The sequence below is a fragment of the Sabethes cyaneus genome, chromosome 2, assembly GCF_943734655.1.
Source record: "Sabethes cyaneus chromosome 2, idSabCyanKW18_F2, whole genome shotgun sequence".
Lineage (NCBI taxonomy): Eukaryota > Metazoa > Arthropoda > Insecta > Diptera > Culicidae > Sabethes > Sabethes cyaneus.
Genome location: NC_071354.1, coordinates 203,231,640 through 203,250,188, shown reverse-complemented (window position 1 = coordinate 203,250,188; position 18,549 = coordinate 203,231,640). Strand labels below are relative to the sequence as shown.

At 39.2% G+C, this 18,549-nt stretch overlaps 1 protein-coding gene across 2 annotated transcripts in view; it reads right to left on the bottom strand.

The window, feature by feature from the left end:
- Window positions 1-3,873: 3,873 nt before the first annotated feature.
- Window positions 3,874-18,549, bottom strand: part of LOC128733689 (SPARC-related modular calcium-binding protein 2) — a 68,651-nt gene continuing 53,975 nt past the window's right edge. The window contains exons 4-10 of one of the 2 annotated variants that reach the window (XM_053827451.1): window positions 15,766-15,989; window positions 15,540-15,654; window positions 13,934-14,317; window positions 5,892-6,007; window positions 5,544-5,821; window positions 5,340-5,474; window positions 3,874-5,259 (exon numbers count right to left, since the gene is read on the bottom strand). In XM_053827451.1, the coding sequence (XP_053683426.1) occupies window positions 4,950-5,259; window positions 5,340-5,474; window positions 5,544-5,821; window positions 5,892-6,007; window positions 13,934-14,317; window positions 15,540-15,654; window positions 15,766-15,989 (1,562 nt within the window). In that variant the 3' untranslated portion in view covers window positions 3,874-4,949. The remainder of the gene's footprint in view (window positions 5,260-5,339; window positions 5,475-5,543; window positions 5,822-5,891; window positions 6,008-13,933; window positions 14,318-15,539; window positions 15,655-15,765; window positions 15,990-18,549) is intronic. The other variant, XM_053827452.1, reaches the window with a different exon arrangement.

Sequence of the window (18,549 nt, the reverse complement as noted above, 5' to 3'; positions counted from 1 at the left end):
TTTGTTTGTCCTTTGCAATCAATAATAGTGCCTTCTGGTTGGAAGATTTACTCGCTACTTTGCTATTAAACTTCGAAGTTTTTCGATTTTCGTTTACTGACGTGCTCGGGTCTACGCTTCTTCTGTGTTGTCCATCTTGGTGCGGCTTACCTTGCCTTATTCGAAGCTCGCCCGGGTCTCCTTCTTTATCTTCATCATACGGTTATTAGCGAACATTGCGGCGTTGGATGGCTCCCCCCTGTTCACTTAGGTATCCAGAAATAGGCTTCGAATTTCGGGCAGCGTCATTTTAGTCAAATCACGGCAATAGCACTCAAGAAACTATTGTGGTGCTCAAGAATTGGCTATGACGGCATTAAAAGAGGTTTCGTAGGCTGCTCGCACTAACAGAAAATCTCATGCCGAACTGCCAACGTGTGCGTGATGACAAAAGCAAAAATATTTCCCAAAACACTGAACAATATCAGCAACGTAAGGGACTGGCAACCCTATCCTTACTCTATATGTGTTTGACACTAGCCGACATCTACTGCCGTGCTGTTTCATTTACGCAAATGGTTAGATGCACGTTACTGTTAGGCAGCCATGTTTATGCAGTCAACTGACAGCGATAAAAATACAGTGTAAACAATACACTCTAAGCTACTACAATGCAATTTGATATAGAACATCCTTCATTCAGGAGTTGGAGAGGGGAAACGAAATGGTATCAGCATGCGAAAAGCTGAACACTGTTGATTGCCAGTCGCGATGATGGCGTTGCCGCACGGTACTGCTAGGCAGCCATGTTTATGCAGTCAACATCTAACCATTTGCGTAAATGAGACAGCATGACACTGCTATACGTTCTGTTCGTTTCACTCTGCAAAGCCCGTATGCTGCCAGATGGGTATTATTTTCAAATCTTAGCCAGATTTTTGCAAATAATACCCACGCCGGCAGTAGATGTTGGCTACTGTCAAACACATAAAATAAGGATAGGGTTGCCAGTCCCTTGGTTAGATGTTGACTGCATAAACATGGCTGCCTAGCAGTACCGTGCAGCAACGCCATCATCGCGACTGGCAATCAACAGTGTTCAGCTTTTCGCATGCTGATACCATTTCGTTTCCCCTCTCCAACTCCTGAATGAAGGATGTTCTATATCAAATTGCATTGTAGTAGCTTAGAGTGTATTGTTTACACTGTATTTTTATCGCTGTCAGTTTCTCGGAAATTGAAAAACATGGCGTCACCCGAAAAGCAACGTCGCGAAATGATTTTGCGGAAGTACCTGGAAAACCGCCAGCCCTCTCATAGAGACATCGAAAAACAACTCGGAATCATGCAGTCAACGGTCAACGTGTGATTAAACCTTACTACGAATCTCTGAGCATCGAACGGAAGGAGAAACGCGGTCTGAATGAATGTTCTAATAGTGATCAGGATCACTAGCGTGTCGTGAAAGCATATAAGCGGAATCCCAATGCTTCGGTCAGGGATGTGGTTAAAAAGTTGACCGAGAGGAACTGACGTACAAAGTGCAGAAGGCTTCAAATCGTAACGAACAGCAAAAAAAATGGTGGGAAAGTCACGGGCCCGGAAACTGTATATCCAGATGCTAACGAAGCCTCATTGTCTCATCATGGATGATGAGACTTACGCCAAGGCAGACTTCCGGCAGCATCCGGGGCTACTGTTCTCCGCTCAACACAAGTTTAATGATCCGGAGGAAGTAAGGAAACAGAAACTTTCAAAGCTTGCCAAGAAATACATGATTTGGCAAGCGATCTAATCATGTGGCAAACGGAGTGCGCCGTTCGTGACTATCGGGACCGTAAACGGGCAGATCTACCTCAAGGAGTATCTACAGAAGCATCTGCTTTCTCTGTTAAAGCAACACGAGGGCCCTACAATCTTCTGACCGGGTGTCTAGCTTCATGTCACTATTCGAAGGATGTCCTGGAATTGCATGAAGCCAACGGAGTCGCTTCCGTACTCAAAAACATGAATCCCCCCAACATACCGGAACTTAGGCCCATCGCAAAATACTATTATGAAGCAGGCAGTACGGAAGCATCCCAAGGAGGTCAAATCTGAGGAAAAGATGAAGAAAAAGTGGGTTTCCGTACAGAAAAAGCTGAATCCAGGCGTTGTACAGAACCTTATGAATGAGTGGAGTTAAGCGTTAGGTGCGAGCATACGGTTATGGAATTGAAGTTGAATTAAATAAATATGCCAAAAGCTTAATGGGTTATATTTGATTGTCCGAAAGTTTGAAAAATATCGGTCAACTTGGTAATTTTAAATATAATAATAATCAAATTGTATTACGGTAAAAATGGCTGGAGTATCGCAATGATGTGTCCAGGTCCAGGTTTGAGAAGTTTCAAGGCACAAATTGTACCGCCTAGAGGCAAAGTAATGCTCAAGCAAACTGTACGAGGATTTTCCAAAAAAAAACTACGACGATAGCGTCATTTTGGATGACGAAACGTACTGCAAGGTTGTTTTAGAACAAGTTCCTGGAGGAAGCAGTTCTTCAGTGGTTACCTCAATGGCGATATAACAGAAGAAGACGGAACGGAAGTTAACCTAGCAGTGCCTAGGAACGCTCCCGATCTCAAAGAAAAAATGGAAAAACGTTGCTACTGGATCAATGCCGCTTGCAAAGTGCTCTCTGAACGCAGTATTGAAAACTTCATAGCAGCAAAAAACTCAATGAGATTTCAAGCACATGAAATTTCAACCTTGATCACAAGCGCGAAACTCACATATGAATTTCTCTCGAATATTATACGCGATGTCTCTGTTGCTATGCGATGTGAACCAAATTCAGCTGTGAGCATTTTGCTTAATTCTTCCACAGCTGGCATTTCATACAACGAACCAGAGAACAAAAGAGAATCTACTGTCAGAGAAAACATCTGCAGCGAATAATGCAGCGCACATTCATGAATTAAGATGGCTAACATATTGGCGGAATTTACATTTTTCCTTCGCAGGAATCGACATTTTCTTAACTAGAAAGCAACAAGCCTAATAAGAATTATATAAACATGTAATTTAAATAATAAATGTGCTTAGATTTGCGATTTATTCAGAGATTCATTTCCACAGGCTCACTCACAGCTACGTATCGCACGAGAGGATGCCTATGCTGTTCAACAAGGAATTTGTATGTATATGTGCATAGCTCCGGGTAGCAGTTGAAGCAAAGCAGAATGTGATCATGCCGGAAGAAATATGTGTGAGTTTTGTGCTTCTTGTTATGAAAACCGAAAAATTCACGCGTGATTTTTTTCTGTATAGGATCAAGCTGACATGATTCACAGTTGATTTTGATTTTTGATGAGTTTTGAGATTTTAAGTTTCTACCATCACTGCTCTAAAGTTTTGTCAAGAGAATTCTTAAGGTAGTATCAGGCGAGCTTGATGGGGGAGGGGACCCGTGCTACTACGGATCAAATTTTTACCTCCCGACAAATCCTCCAGTAGTGACGGAAGTACAATATACCCACGTCTCATACCCATTGTACTTCTGGCCAAAGTTGGGAGACTACGGTGGCTGGCCACGTCGCTAGGATGCCGGACGACTGAGCAGTGAAATATGTTTTCTTCAAGAACCCCACCGGAACCAGGAATAGAGAAAACCAACGTGCTAGAAGGCTCGACCAGGTTGAACCGACTGACTTGTGTGTGTCATGTCGCTCAACGAGTAGCCCAGGGACCGAGTATAGTGGTGAGGAATACTTGATACAGCAGAAGCCATCCCGGTTCTATGCTTCTAGAAGCCAGTACCCATCCCGAGGAGTTCTTTCACATTGAAACCAAGTAACATTGGATTGTGACAAAGCATTTCGATTTTAAAATAGTTTAATAGGATGCCTGAAAGCGAATCTCCGCCTACCTACCGTAACCTACTACAGGCTACCAAATGCACTTATGCTTCCTTACCAACACGCTATCAAAAGGGTGAAGGAACTGTGTTTATAATGGTTTACTGTTTGCTTTCGTCGATAGTGTCGTATAAATAGTCTCCAGATAGTGGTTTTCCCTAGAGCTCTCTAACTAAAACTGTGTCGTAACTGAACTCATATTATAGCCTAACGAAAAACCAAATATAATATATTTATGTAAGATGTCGCTTCGAAACGACTAGCTGAGTTTCGTGAGAAAATAACTAAAAAAAGTTGAAAAGTTTCGTACAAAGAGTCTACAAAATAACGTATATTGTAAATTAAATAACATATATCACACGCACTTTTAGTTCCTTGCTATGTATGTAGCAGCATTCAAATTCATCCATCTATCTCGTCGTGTCTGCCTGTATAACAAGTAGATTGTCGTAAAGAAATTCTCATCAATTGTACCGACCCGGCGTAAAGCGACCTAAAATCCGACAGTTTTGTTTTTTATTCTGTAATACTGATTTTGTCTGAACCAATTTTGCTTCTGAATTCCTGCTTCAACGGTTTCGCATACATCAACTTAAATACTAGGAAAACAATCCGAAACTGCCCCCGCCCGTAATTTTATTCGATTTTTGTTTGTTTGTAATCTTCTCTCAGTGTAGGAATAAATATATGCAATGTTTCTTTTGTTTAAGATTTTGCGATATAAAGTGCGAAAATATCACTGGTACATCGGTAGTATGCATAGTATTACATTCGATTTGTTCGAATTAGAGTTAGCGTTGGTTTGCACACCATAAAAGATGTTTCTCTGATGCACTAAACGGTTTGCGTATTGTTGTAAAACATGGCACTACATCTTATATAGGTTTTGTAAATCATAATTCGTCTGAATGGCTCTTTCCTGATCTGTCTCTGTCATAGTGAGCCTGCCTTACCACGATTGTGCTCTAACTTGCTCCTTGTTTTTTTTTTCTTTTTGTCATTGGACAGAGTTTAAGTCTCATTCGTTCGTTAGTTTCTGGCCAAGTGTTTCTAGCGGGATGGCGGGTGACATCAATCGCTTTTTAAAACCGATTCCAACGGGTTGGGACCACGGAATTTCGAACTTGACGAGGCAGACAGCGCGGGTTTCCACCCGTCGCCGTGCAGAGCACTACCGTTACTGCTACCGCTGCTACCACCGCTGTTGCTACTGCTGCTGGGGGATGAGAAAGCGGCCGAGGAAACCTTGGACATACTACTGTCCAGTACGTACGGAGTTCGCTGAGTCTGCAGGCAGTTGAGCCACTCGGATAGCGTAATTTTGCGATCATTGTTTACGTCGCAATAACGAGGCATCTTTTTACCACATTTGCGCAATTGCCTACCACCAAACAAAGTATGTTAGTCAATTATTAACCTGGAACGGAAATTGATAAACCCAAAAGTAGGCCAATACCTCACCTTGCAGCAGTAACCAACTCTCTGAATGTTTTCCATTCCTTTCTTTCCCACACTTTATTTTTGTTCTTGTCCAGTAGAACAAAGCTGAGTGTGGCAATTTTCTCATCCTCCGTACCCCACTTTGTGTTGTCAGCACTAAAACGAAATAATATTGGTGTAAATTTAAAATATAGCCTGAGAAGGTAATGACATGTTCATACTTACGCCGTGACAGAATTGCTGGCAATTTGCTGTTTCAGGAAATCTTTTAGATCCTTCAGAAACTCTAGCTTCTTATCGTCCGGACAGCCCCGCATCTGCCTGCCGCCTACGCCGGGATAAACATCACACTGTGGTCGTTGATCCTTCGTTGACGTTCCGGGAATATTTTTACCGGTATCCTCGTGTACACACCAGCAGTACCCGGTTGAACGGTAACATTGCACCCGCTGATATCGCCCATCAGCGGTACACTCGGGAACATAAAGAGCAGTTGCACCACCCTGAAAGTTACGTTGTATATTTTATCTGTACGAAAAAAACACTGAACACTTTTTATTGTTGAATACTAACCCGCTGCTCTTCCAATGCTGCCGCTCGATCACTCAAACAGTCGGATTCGGCTTCGCTGTCCTTAAAGATGGGATCCTGTTCGCCCTTCAGTTCCAGTGTAGTTTTACCCTGCAGCACTGAGCTCAAAAGTGGGGGAACAACAGTTAGTATTCAATGCTTGCAATTTCACTGAAAACTAAGCTAAACTACTAAAATCTGAAACTAAGACTAGCCTACCAATCTACAGTTTTTGTTGAAGCTGACAGATTTGACACGGTTTGTACTTAACACAGTTGCTCTCGTTCGCTAGTTAATTTACACACTTGAATCAATTGCTGGCTTGAAACCATGGAGACGCATGGCCATTGGATTGTGATTATGTATACGTACGGTCGCGCAATAACGTCTGCGCACTGTACTGTGAAGGAGAACCAATACTTCGGCACCAACTTTTCAAAAGGGCCAATCTGAAATATGTAAACCAACCGAGTGAGGGTTGTTTTTCCTATGCTAGTCCAGCAGAAAAAGCCATTATTGCAAAAAAATATGCAAAATTCGTATAAATCGCCGTATAAATGATGGCCTCGTACAATCAGTACTGTAAAATTATTGACTTTACAATGTCTCGGCATAGACTTAAACATTACTTTAAGTCAATACGTAATCGTAAAGCGTAGCAAACGAAACAAAAGAAGAAGTACACTTTTTAATTTTTATTTAATCTTGTAAGGTACTTTCATGAACGTCTTATAAAATCCGTAGATTAAGCAAAACGAAACTTTACCTTTTCAATCCAATCCATTTATTAAATAAAGATTAGAAAAGAAATCAAAGAATACAAATGCAAAAAATCACATAGACATAGATATGGCAAATAGAAACGATAAGGAAACATCCCAAGCATCAATCTAAATTTTATTACTTTCCTCTGTGGTTTTAATGACCAATCTCACGAATTGTTAGCAAAACTAGAAGCTTCTCTAGAACTTTTTAATGACCGCTATAAACTTGCCTACCGACCAAGTGGCTCACTCTTCAGAAGTGTTATATAACCTCTTTAGGAGTCAGGTCATAAGCTCATGTTGCCTTATTATGCTCTGCTGACAGCGGCAATAAAACCAATTATATTTTCGCTACTTGACGGCAACCGCCATAATATCATGAGGTTTTCAGTCTGTTCGACAAAGCTAAATCAGCCAGCCAGCTTTGTTAACTTGAAAATATGTAACCGTATGAAGACAAGTTAAAAGATCATCGTGATCAATTTGCCTCATAGCGACCAAAATAAAATATCCGAAAAACTAATAAATTTTCGGTAGTTTCTGCAGTTGTACATCATATGCGCATTAAACTTTATTGAAATGATAGGTGGCTAAAACTATCGCGCTATTAAAATTTTGCTATTTTTGCTAGCAAAAATATTTCGGCGTAACGTGGTATGAAATCCGATTGATAATAATTTCTTTTTTGCAACCCATACGTTGCACAATGGGCTAAAACGAGCTCATAATAACCCCAATTAATTGAAGCCGCTAGTTTGGATTCTTACAAGATACCTATTCTTATGTAAAAAATGTAAGGAATCAATTGGTGATAGTCTCATTTTGTGTCATTATATGTATATGTAGACCTTGGAAAGACGTTCATTTTGCCCTATGCCCTCAAAAATCAAGGTAAAAGCTAATTAAGGGCATCTTCCGCGGTGATCCAAATCCTGATTTTGGTCCAAATTTTTAGACCAAACAGAAAAACGTTTCCGCTCCGGTGTTATAAATCTAACGTTATATCGGAGCGAAGTTGCAAATTATATACAACTCGTGTAACATTTGGTCTATTTCTGACACAATTTGAAACAGCGAGAAGAGCTTTTTAAATTTTCCAGGTACGGGGGAGTGACATTTGACAGGAAAAAACAGCAATAAAAGTGTTAAAGTTTCTAAAGCTATCGCCATTTCTTCAGCAGACTGATTGTGAAATACATTAATCAATCCATCTTAAACTAAAATTGCTTCGATTTTATCGTTGGTTGAATATGTTGAATATGGATTTCTCATATCTGGTATAAACAGACGAAAAGACGAAATCGGACCATCCTTTGGTTTATTTACATCATGCACCCTTTTGTCGATTCGCAGCAGAAAATATTTACAATTGACAAAAGGGTGCATGATGTAAATAAACCAAAGAACGGTTCAATTTCGCGTTTTCGTCTGTTTATGCCAGATGTGAAAAATACAGCACCATGATAGCACCAATTCATTTGAAAAACTTCAGGAGAGTTGAAAGTCTATTCTGTTCAGAATTCCTATTCTGAGCTCCGAACAGCAGGAGTAAAGCGTCCAGTTGTATCAGATCAGAATGCACAATAGAAATTATTAGAAATCAGAATGTAGACTCGAGGCTAACGGTTGAGTGAACACTTCGATTGTGATGAAGATTTCAAAAGTCAGTGCATTGCATTTTAAAGGCCCAGACACAATGCATACGGATTTTACTACGTTGCGGCAATTTGACAGTTTTTCCATGGGTTTTCTGTCAAATTACCGCAACACACAGTGGCGCCAGTCAGAACAAAACTGAGATAAAACTAATAAATTTGGTAAATTTAAATAAATATTTAAAAAAATCAACAATTAGGGTGTCTCTAAAATAATTTTCTAAGAAAAGTTTTATAGCTACTGAATTATTTTTATTTTGTGTTTTTTTGCATTGGGATAATTAGGAGAAGTAGTAATGATTTTGTAACACTCAGCAATCCTTAACGTTGAGCCATATTTAAAAATAAATTTGAAGTTTAGAAAAAATACTTTCTCTAGCGAATAATCATGTTTATTCACTAAAATTTTAATACCATCTGATCTGGTATTCACCTTTAGCTGCTAAATGCTCAAGGATTTACTTGAAAAATATCTATAATAGTATTGATAGGAGTAGTTACATTGTGAAATGGCCTTAAAACACATGGTTCAATAAAATTCAAAATATTGAAATATTGAGTCTTTACGCAAATCTGCGCAAAATGCGGTAAAGATTTTTGGAGAGTAGACTAAATTCTACATAAAGTATGATAAAATGACGGTTACCTTCCGTTCCCAAAAAAGATGCTCAACTTTGAAAATGCGAAGTCACATATGTGTCACTATTTTGAGCTTTGAAGTAAAATATATTTTAGAGTGTACTGGATTTTCGTCAATCTGCAAAATAAGGTGCTAATCTATAACCATTTCTACATCAAATCACGTTTTCTTTGTATGCGAATACCTAACAGGATCCGATTAAAAACAGTTTTTCGAAACTTCCGTTGAATGGAAAATATTGGAAGTTGTCACACAAACCTCAGATTCAAAATATTCTCCAAAAGGCTGTATCATTCCCAATGCTCTGAAATTTTGAAATACACTCAAGTCGCTTTTTATGCGAAGGATACGTCCCGCGTAAATTCCGAAATTCGCGTAAAAAAACCGTGTAAATTCCGAAAATCGCGTTAAAAAACCGCGTAAATTACGAAAATCGCGTAAAAAACCGCGTAAATTCCGAAATTTGAGTAAAAAACCGCGTAAATTCCAAAATTCGCGTAAAAAACAAAATTTCGCGTAAAAATAAACTGTGGTTTTCAACACTACGCGAAAAAATACACGTTTTGAGCACATCCGCGTAAATTCCGAAAATCGCGTAAAAAACCGCGTGAATTCCGAAATTCACGTAAAAAAAACCGCGTGAATTCCGAAATTCGCGTAAAAAAACCACGTAAATTCCGAAATTCGCGTAAAAGTACTCGCGTAAAAAAACCATGTAAAAAGCGACTTCAGTATATAGTATATAGTATATATTTAGTCTGTTTAGGCCATTACAAATATTTTATAAAGTTTTTGTCCTTCCGGTGTTCGGCCACTGAAGGGGTGGGCGAAAAAAAAACAAAGTGAATTTTTTAATCGAGCAAAAAAAACTAAGCATTTTTATTTAAAATTTGAACGTGAAAACCGAATCTATTCTTGCTTATAATATATACGTTATTATTTTCTATGCAAAAATCTACGAAAAAGACAAAAACGAAAGAAATTTTTTTTGGACGATTTTCGGAAATTCCATTGGTCGAATTTCGATTTCTGTTTCGTGCTAGAACGTTAACTCAACTTGTACGCTCATTTTTCGAGTTTTTCAGACTGTAGATCCCACAGAGAATTGATTTTATAAAAAAAATTTGACTCATGTCCTACAAATTACTTTTCTGCCCCCCGATTTTTCAAGCCAATTTCCAGGGGAGGTGGTGGTGACAAAAACTTTAAAATGATTTGCAATGGCCTTACTTTCACAGAAAAATAGTACTTCATGAAAAACTTAAACTCCATTTTGTGTGTTTTGCCCCATTATTTTCCACTGTGCAATGTAGTAAAATCCGTATGCATTGTGCCTGGACTTAAACCCTTGAGCGGTCGCACTAAAAAAAAGTTACGTAAGCGGTCGCGCCGTGTACTGAATACACGGTGAATATTACTGCCTAGCCTGTATCTCAAGACTGGCATGAGATAGAAGGTTGCGGTTTTCAACAAAGTTGTTTATCTAGTTAAGACGTATCTGGAAACGAACAATAAATTTTGAGAACAGATTCGCTAGATGGCGCAAATGGCGACCAAATTGAATGATTCTAGAATCTCTAATGTTTCGGGACTGAGAAAAGATAGAAGGTTGCTGTCTTTGACCAAGTTGTTTATCTGGACAAGATCAATCTGAATGCGGACAAAAAAATTTGGAGGTGTTACGATAGATGGTGCTTTTAACTAGCATATAGATTTTTTGGAATATCTCAAAGTCTTGACGAGAAAGAATTTTACTGTGTTCTACAAAATTATTTCTTCGAACAAGACGTATTTGGTAATGCATAACAAAGTCCGAAATTGCCTCACTAGGTGGCGCACGTGGTCAAATTATAATCTTATGATGATATCTCATGATCATGATACGATAGAAGGTTGCGGGTTTTGACAAAGTTGTGTGTCTAGCAGGGAATCAAAATATCATTCTTCATACGCAGAAATAAGCGGCAACGACGAAAAGTGATAAACCAGTTATTCTCTGCCTATAAAACAAACATACGTTGCAACCAGAATGTATCACGATAACAAAAAAAATAGGACAAATGAATGTCCCTTCACACCAGTGAGAAGTTGTATACAAATGAGTATTAAGAGAGTCACTTCAGTCGTGTTGTCGCGTTAGCAAAACAAATAGTTTGGCTTTTGTCATCACGCACACGTTAACAATTGCAAACTTCAAAGTTTCCATTAAGCCTGCCCGCCCAGTTAGCTTCGGGGTACAATGCTGGTCTAACAAGCCAGTCGTCGTATGCTCGAGTCTCGACTAGGCGGTGCCGCTACAGAGTTAATCTTTGCACTAAAAGCCCCGTAATTTTCCTATACTCTAATAACTTGCTGCGAATTTTGTCGATAAAGAAGGGTAAAGTTCTGAAGGACGTTTATACCCATGGCTTTGCTTTGTTGAAGAATCTAGATTTTACAGATTTTTTATTGCGTGCCAGACAAAGCTGAAAATCTTCCAGATTTCTGTTTCTCCGTCCTGCCAAAGGGTCATCACTCCTAATTTCATACAACATATTGTATCTGCGTTGAGCAAAACTGGCAAGCCGTTGCCGAAAAAGTCCTCCCCATCGCTCAAATTGATCGTCAGATTTTTGCCAGACATTTATTCGTGTTTGCCAGATTTTCGAGAAAACTTGTTGGCGACCCTGGGAAGAATAGGGACTCAAACACTCTCTAACATATTTTTGAACAATGTGATGGAAACACGGCATGGGCTTCCAGGAATCTTTCTCTGTAGATCTTCTGGCCAGACGATGTAGACGATGAAATTGCTTCGTCAAAAGAATTTTGATCGGTCTGTGCTCCTCTTCTCGGCTTTTGATAAAAGTTGAAGCAATACGTATCAATTGCATCTGTCAGGAAACCATAGAAATAACTGTTGATTAGCTGGAATTGACAACGCAATCAATGGTGAATGGGTTAAGGATGCCTTATCTAACGTGTTTTGACTACACATACTTTTTTGTAGCGAATAGCATTGTTCTATGCTTCCACAATATTCTGAAAAGAATTTGATTTTCTCATCATCTCCACAAACTACTGACTTAATTCCGAATTTTATTTACCATCATCGGAAATATATTGGCCTGATAAACAACTTTGTCGAAAACATCAACATTGTATCTCGTCATGGTTCGTAAATATCGCAAAAATGAATTTACTTTCACCGTATACGACATCTAGCGGACTAGTTCTAAAATTCAGTATTCATTACCAAATGCGTCTTGATTTTACAAACAACTTTGTAGTGATTAGCAACTTTCTAACACATTACGGTTCTGAAACATTCCTAAATGAATTTAATTTCTCCATTATTAGCGCCATCTAGCGAATCAGTTCTGAACTTTGTTGTACATCACCGGATGTGTCTTGACTAGATAAGCAACTTTTTCGAAAATCGCAACCTTCTATCTTTTCACAAACTTGAGCTATTGCCCGCCGTGTACTCACCGCACCGCTGTTCCGCTCGTGTAACTTTTTTCATTTCAAAAAAAGTTACATGAGTAATCACACTGGTATACTAGGTACACGAGCGCGGACACAATATTTTTACAAGCAATTTTCGAACACTTTTTTATTTTTTTAGGGTTAAACGTATTCAGAACCGTAGCGTGACATTGTGGCGCCCTTGGCGGAAGCCCAATTTGGCGTCCCCTCGTTTTTTAAACAGAATTTCTGTCGGTATGTGCCTTATAGACTCGGAAACTATTAAATAGAACGGCGTGAAAACTTGTATGCAGAGGTTTTTGGGGCCGGGGAAGGTTCTTATGATGATTAGAGACCTCTCCCCCACTCTAAGAGGGGGGTCTCTTACAAATGAAACACAAATTTCTGCATAACTGGAGGACTAATTATGCAAATGGAACCAAATTTGGCATGTGGGAGTTTTTAGAGGCAAGATTTGTTTCTGTGGTGAATTAGGACACCTCCCAAGCAGCAATGTAAGTTTTGTTGTACTCTTATGGTGGTCTTCAAGACCAATTTTGGTCTGAAATGCCATCATAAGAGTATAATAAAACCCAAATTGTTACTTGGGCTCCTTTTAGAGGGGCGTGGCGACTGGCACATCCGCAAAAAATGTCAATTTTTGACCAAGTACTTCTTCCCCGTTTAGCTGGTTGCTCCGACCCCCCGACCCAAGGCGCGGAACGACGAGATCACCTTGCTCTTTGGCTTCATATTCAGCTGCTGCTGCACGTTATGGTCGCGTAGTACTGTCGGGCGTCAAGAACCAGGCTTCCGTTCAATACTTTCGGCTTTCTTGCGGCAGAGGATGTTGTAAATGGGAGATGCCCAAAACCCAGGCCATTTTTGGCACTCCCGAGAGCTAACGCCCTTGGTGGGGTCCGGTGGTGGCACTACGGCGCTGAACGTATTTTGTTTATGGAAGAATTCGAACTTTTTGTTTATGCTTTTTTCACCATGTCCTTATTATGCAGCTTCTGGAATCAACCTACAATTCTTAATTAAAAAATATGATCGCAAAAAAATAAGTACAACAACCGAGAGCAACACACCGATGGCACGTGTCAAAAGACAGCTTCAACTTAACTATATGAGATACTAGCTCCTTTGCAGGAGCAAATCGCAATCGACAGATTCTAAACACACAACACATATAACAATATAATGAAGAAAAGAAACCCGTTTAGGTCGAATGACAGATGTTAAGGATGAGCTACAAAAAGGATTAAATTTTGCCAAATACCAAAATTAGTGTTCAAAGTGGTTTTGTTTTGATGTTTTGTTTTGTTTTTATTTCGAAAATGAAGACAATTCGGCCAAAAATAAGAGTTCGTTTGGAATTTGATCGGCATATCTATCTTAGCATCCGTCATGGTTTCGACGTTGTTCTACACAGAGCAGTGCGGAAAACTAAACACGAACAAAATTAACAATCAACAACAATGAGGAACAGTTTACTGTAGGAGTATTTCGAACTGATTCAAGCATTTAGATACATACACAGGTTGGGCTGCAGCCGCTTGCCGGCAATGCTAAAGTGCAGTCCGTTTAGTAGCGTGTTATCACTATCGGGCAGTTCGTCCGAATCGTCGTCATTTTCTGAGTAATCATCTTCATCGTCAAAATCATTGTAATCTTGGCTGGAGCCATTCTGCTGTGATTCATCGTACCGGAGGAAACTATGGTGGTGATGGGTGCTAGAGCTAGAGGAAGAGTGCGAGCCACCGACACCGATTATTGTGCCACCCCCGCCACCGCCACCGCCGACGACCGCACCCTGGTGATGATGGTGATGATGGGTAGCAGTGGCGTACAATCCACCAGAAGTACCACCGGAAGTAGTTGATGAGGATGATGATTGTGACGGATAGTGATCCATCTCGGCTGATGGACAAACGAAGATATTTGTTTTTCGTTTTTTTTTCGGGTAGGGTTTTTAGTTGTATTGATTATCGCGAACGGTTTGTGTTTGTTTTTTTTTTGTGGTACGATAGAGAAGAAAGAATTAAGTTGAAATTAATTACAAAATATTTTAATCACACGCTATTCGTCGATACGCTATTCGCAACGATAACAGGCGAACCTTGGGTTAGCCACTGACAATATTTGATGAATTGTTAGAAATAGGAAAGCTCTATCACACGCGCAACCAGTTATCGACAGTCGATTAGTTCGACTAGGCATTGTGAAAACAAAAATAAAATAAATAAAAAAAAAACACCGAAACAGGTGATAATTCCTTCGCTATAGTAAGTCTCGCAGCCTCGTAAAAAGCTTTCGACCTTTAAGCAGCTAATAACCATCACGGATGTTGGACACCGAATTTCAATAATTCATTCCCGCGCCAACATTCTTCACCCGAGAATCCCAATTTTACGATAATACATTCCTGCTAATCACATGTTTAGCAACTTGCAGAGCCGCGTAAAAACAAAAATGAAAGCGGGATACGAAATGCTCTCGACACGGATTGACAAACGAAGAATTCGCGGTGTTGCCCAGTTTTATGACATACCTACTTCAAAGGGCGATTAAATAATCGTAAATTTACAATGCTTTGTAAAATTGTCACCATGGAAACCAACACACAAATGTGGTGTTTTATTGCAGAAAAGATTGACAGTTTTTGTAATTAAACATGTAAAACTCAATAATATTTACATTTGCAATTTACATAGCAGTAAAACATGATTAATTAATGCGGTTTACTCGTTTTGCCCCAATTTCCTTCAGCAACCAAAATTATGGCGCCAGTAAATCTCAAAACGACTCGGAATGTGTTGTTTATACGAGTTTGGTGCTCAAACCAAATTCTTCTTTTTAATTTAAAATTCATCCTCGCCTGTCAATTTGGCCTGATGTCACATTGAATCATGACAGGCAATCTGTTATCGGCCGCTGCTGCTGAAGATGGTGCATGTGTTGTCGTGGCTGTGTGTCTGTGTGCTAGAGCTTTCCTTATCAATGTGAAACTTTTCTCCCTGCTAAAAAGAGCCGGTTGAATAATATAATCATTCGTGGGTGCATATATTAGTCGGTGCTATTAATAGATGGATGCTGAGCTTAGTGTGTGCATAGGAAAACACAGGTAACGGCTACCACTTACGTGTCAGGTTATCTTTGGAGAAGCAGTTGGACCACTCCAGCCGAGACAGCCGCTCGTCTTGATCGGCGTCGCAGCTCTTCCCGAACGAGCGTCCGCAACGTTTCGGTTTGACAACCTGCGTAGTAAATCGGAACAAGTTATGCGCATAAATAGCTAGTCGCTTTCAGCAACGGATCGACACTGATTCCTCCCGGTGTGATTGGTGGTGCGTTGCCGGATGACTCACCTTCTTGATCAACCGCTTCAGTTCCCGGTACTCGCTCTTGTCCAGCATTCCGTTCTTGTTTCCGTCCATCGAGCCGAACTTCCAGTCTAGTACGGTTTTCTCGCTGACAGCTCCGGCCGCTGCCGTCAAGCTGCCTCTCACGTTGTGCTGAACGCGAATGTGCTCGTTCTCGAACAGCTTTAGCAGATTACGGTTGAACAGGGCACGGTCCATGCGTGAACAACCTGCAAAAATGGAACGTTACTACTGACGTCTACTGATTATGGGATTAATACGATCGTACTCAGATGAGGCAGAAACGTTTGTTATACATTTTACTGATCCATAAAATGGGTGAAGCATTAGACTTAAACATCTTTCAGCAGTGGTTTTACCTTCATCGAAGAATTTCTCAGTTGGTTCTTGATATGCAAGACAATTACGGGACTAGTACGGCAAAGATCCTACTCTAGTAGTGCAATGTTGCAATATTTCTGGGCATTCTGCACCATTTTTCATAACTAGCTATTTGAGTATCTCAAATAAAATAAAAAATAAAAATAGTTTTCCCACAGACAAATTGACATAACATTCACTGTTCTATTTTTCGCACGCTGTACCAGTCATTTCAAATTTACTATTGGTTGGAAATGTCTCCGAATTCGTCAAAGTGGCGCTTTTTAACGAAAGAAGCTAAAATACTTGCTTGTTCGAGAGATACTCTTGTCGTAACTTGATATTTGGGAATGTCGATCCTAGATGGTGCTAGTGTTCAAGCAAAATGTGTGTGACGATAATTTTTGTTGCTTTTTATTCCAAGAGTTATGTCTGTGGTTTTACATGATTTTTCTATATTTAACCCGTTTTATATCCCTTTAAGCACGGAGGGTTTTATTTACGATATTTTTGGTTTTTGGATCAACATAAATTTTTTGTATCACTCGAGATACCAAAACCAGTGTATTCTACACATTGCAATAAATGTTTGCTAAATTTAGCAACCTACACAATTGTGTGGGTTCGGCCGTATCTTAAGATATGGCCTGCAGGCTGATAAAATGTAGGTGATCTTATGTAAAATTTTCCGGAGAATCACATGGTGCCCACCGCTTTCCTGTTTGTCATCGGGCCAAGTGCCCCATTTTGCTCATTTTCGCCTATTTTTAACATTTTTTACCCTTTTTGGACTATACCAAGCCAGGCTTTGAAAAACCAAAACATGAAAACCTAATTATTTTGTGTAAAGAAGTCCACAGAATTGAATAGGGTTGGCCCCGTTCGGTTTGGGGCGAGATCATCGCTTCGAGGCTCATAGACTTCAGATTCTGAAGCAGCGGACCCGGTCGCTACGTAGCTATGGAAATACACGCAGCTTTTTGCAAGTTAAGTTTTTACTAACCTTAATACAACAGATATACCGGAACGTCCAGATTAGCTTAAAAACCTTCAATTGTTGATCCAAGAATTTGTCTTAAAAATCCCGTAGTTGAATACATCATTTGCCATACTTCTTTATTATTTTACAATTGATAAATGACCAGTTTTAGGTTCCGGTAGTACTCTAAACGGAAGTTCCGTAGTGTGAAGCATGAACAAATGCTCTACAGTATAATGTATTCATTCTTACTGACTCAAAATTAGATGGCAGCAGCAGATTTCGTTTAATTTCATCTGTTACTTATGACGTGAAAAATAATCCCACTGCGATCTAGAATATCTCCGGGAAAATGGATCCAAAATTTGCTAATATATTTTTTCATTGGAGGTCAATCTAAGGTGGTTCTTTGAAGATAAGTTGTATAAAAATCGATCAAAAAATAGTAAAGATAGAGCCAAAAGTGTAACGGAAAGTACACTAATTTTTGAAGTCCCGGCGGGAACGTAAAGGTTAAAGTAGGTATACAATAAGGCCGAACCTACACAATTGTGTAGGTATGAAAAACAAAGTGCATAAGTAAGTTGTAAAAGTTATTTCCCGGAAATTTTTAATTACATGGATTAGAAATACTTATTACCAATAATTTTCTATCTAAGCAATTTCGAAATACGGATCCAATAAGAAAATACGACAGATAACACTTTTTGCTGTTTTCACAAGATTTTGAAGACTAGACAATAATTAATCCAAACACAAAAGAAAACTTCTTTTCAGCTATTTTCTATTTTTTCTACGAGTTACGATGTTTACACAAGAGATTGGTGCCATATTTGTGAAAGTACGACGTTTAGAAAGGAAAGGAAAAATTTTTAAAAGTAGTCTCACCTACACAATTGTGTGGGCTCGGGCTTAAAGGGATATACACCAGAATCATCTCAACAATTTTTGTCAACCAAATTTTAATAATTTAATAATTTTTAGTCTAAATTATATTTTTCAATTCTAACATGTACCCTACTAATTCATAAATTCAGAGCTGTATGCTAGCATAAAAACCCGATTTAATCCACCTAGTGGTGAAAGGAACCTTTGTTTATACGGTCTTACTTGCTATTTGAGATAGAAATCGACACGTCTTCGGAACATAATTCATCTATTGGTTAACGTGGCGTGGTTTTAATTAAATTTTTGGAAATTAAATAAGTTTACAAAATTTGAACAAAATAGCAGCACCTATAAATTTTGATAGATCCTTTTTTCATGAAATTACTGAGTAAGGGTAAGCTGGTTGTTACTAATTTGAGTAAGTGCAAGTAAAAGCAAGTTATAAGAGGAAATATTATTCTTTAACATATACATTGCGTAGTAAAAGTCTAGTTTATAGGTTTTTGAACTACGCATAAATTTCTGTAACGCCATTATTTTTG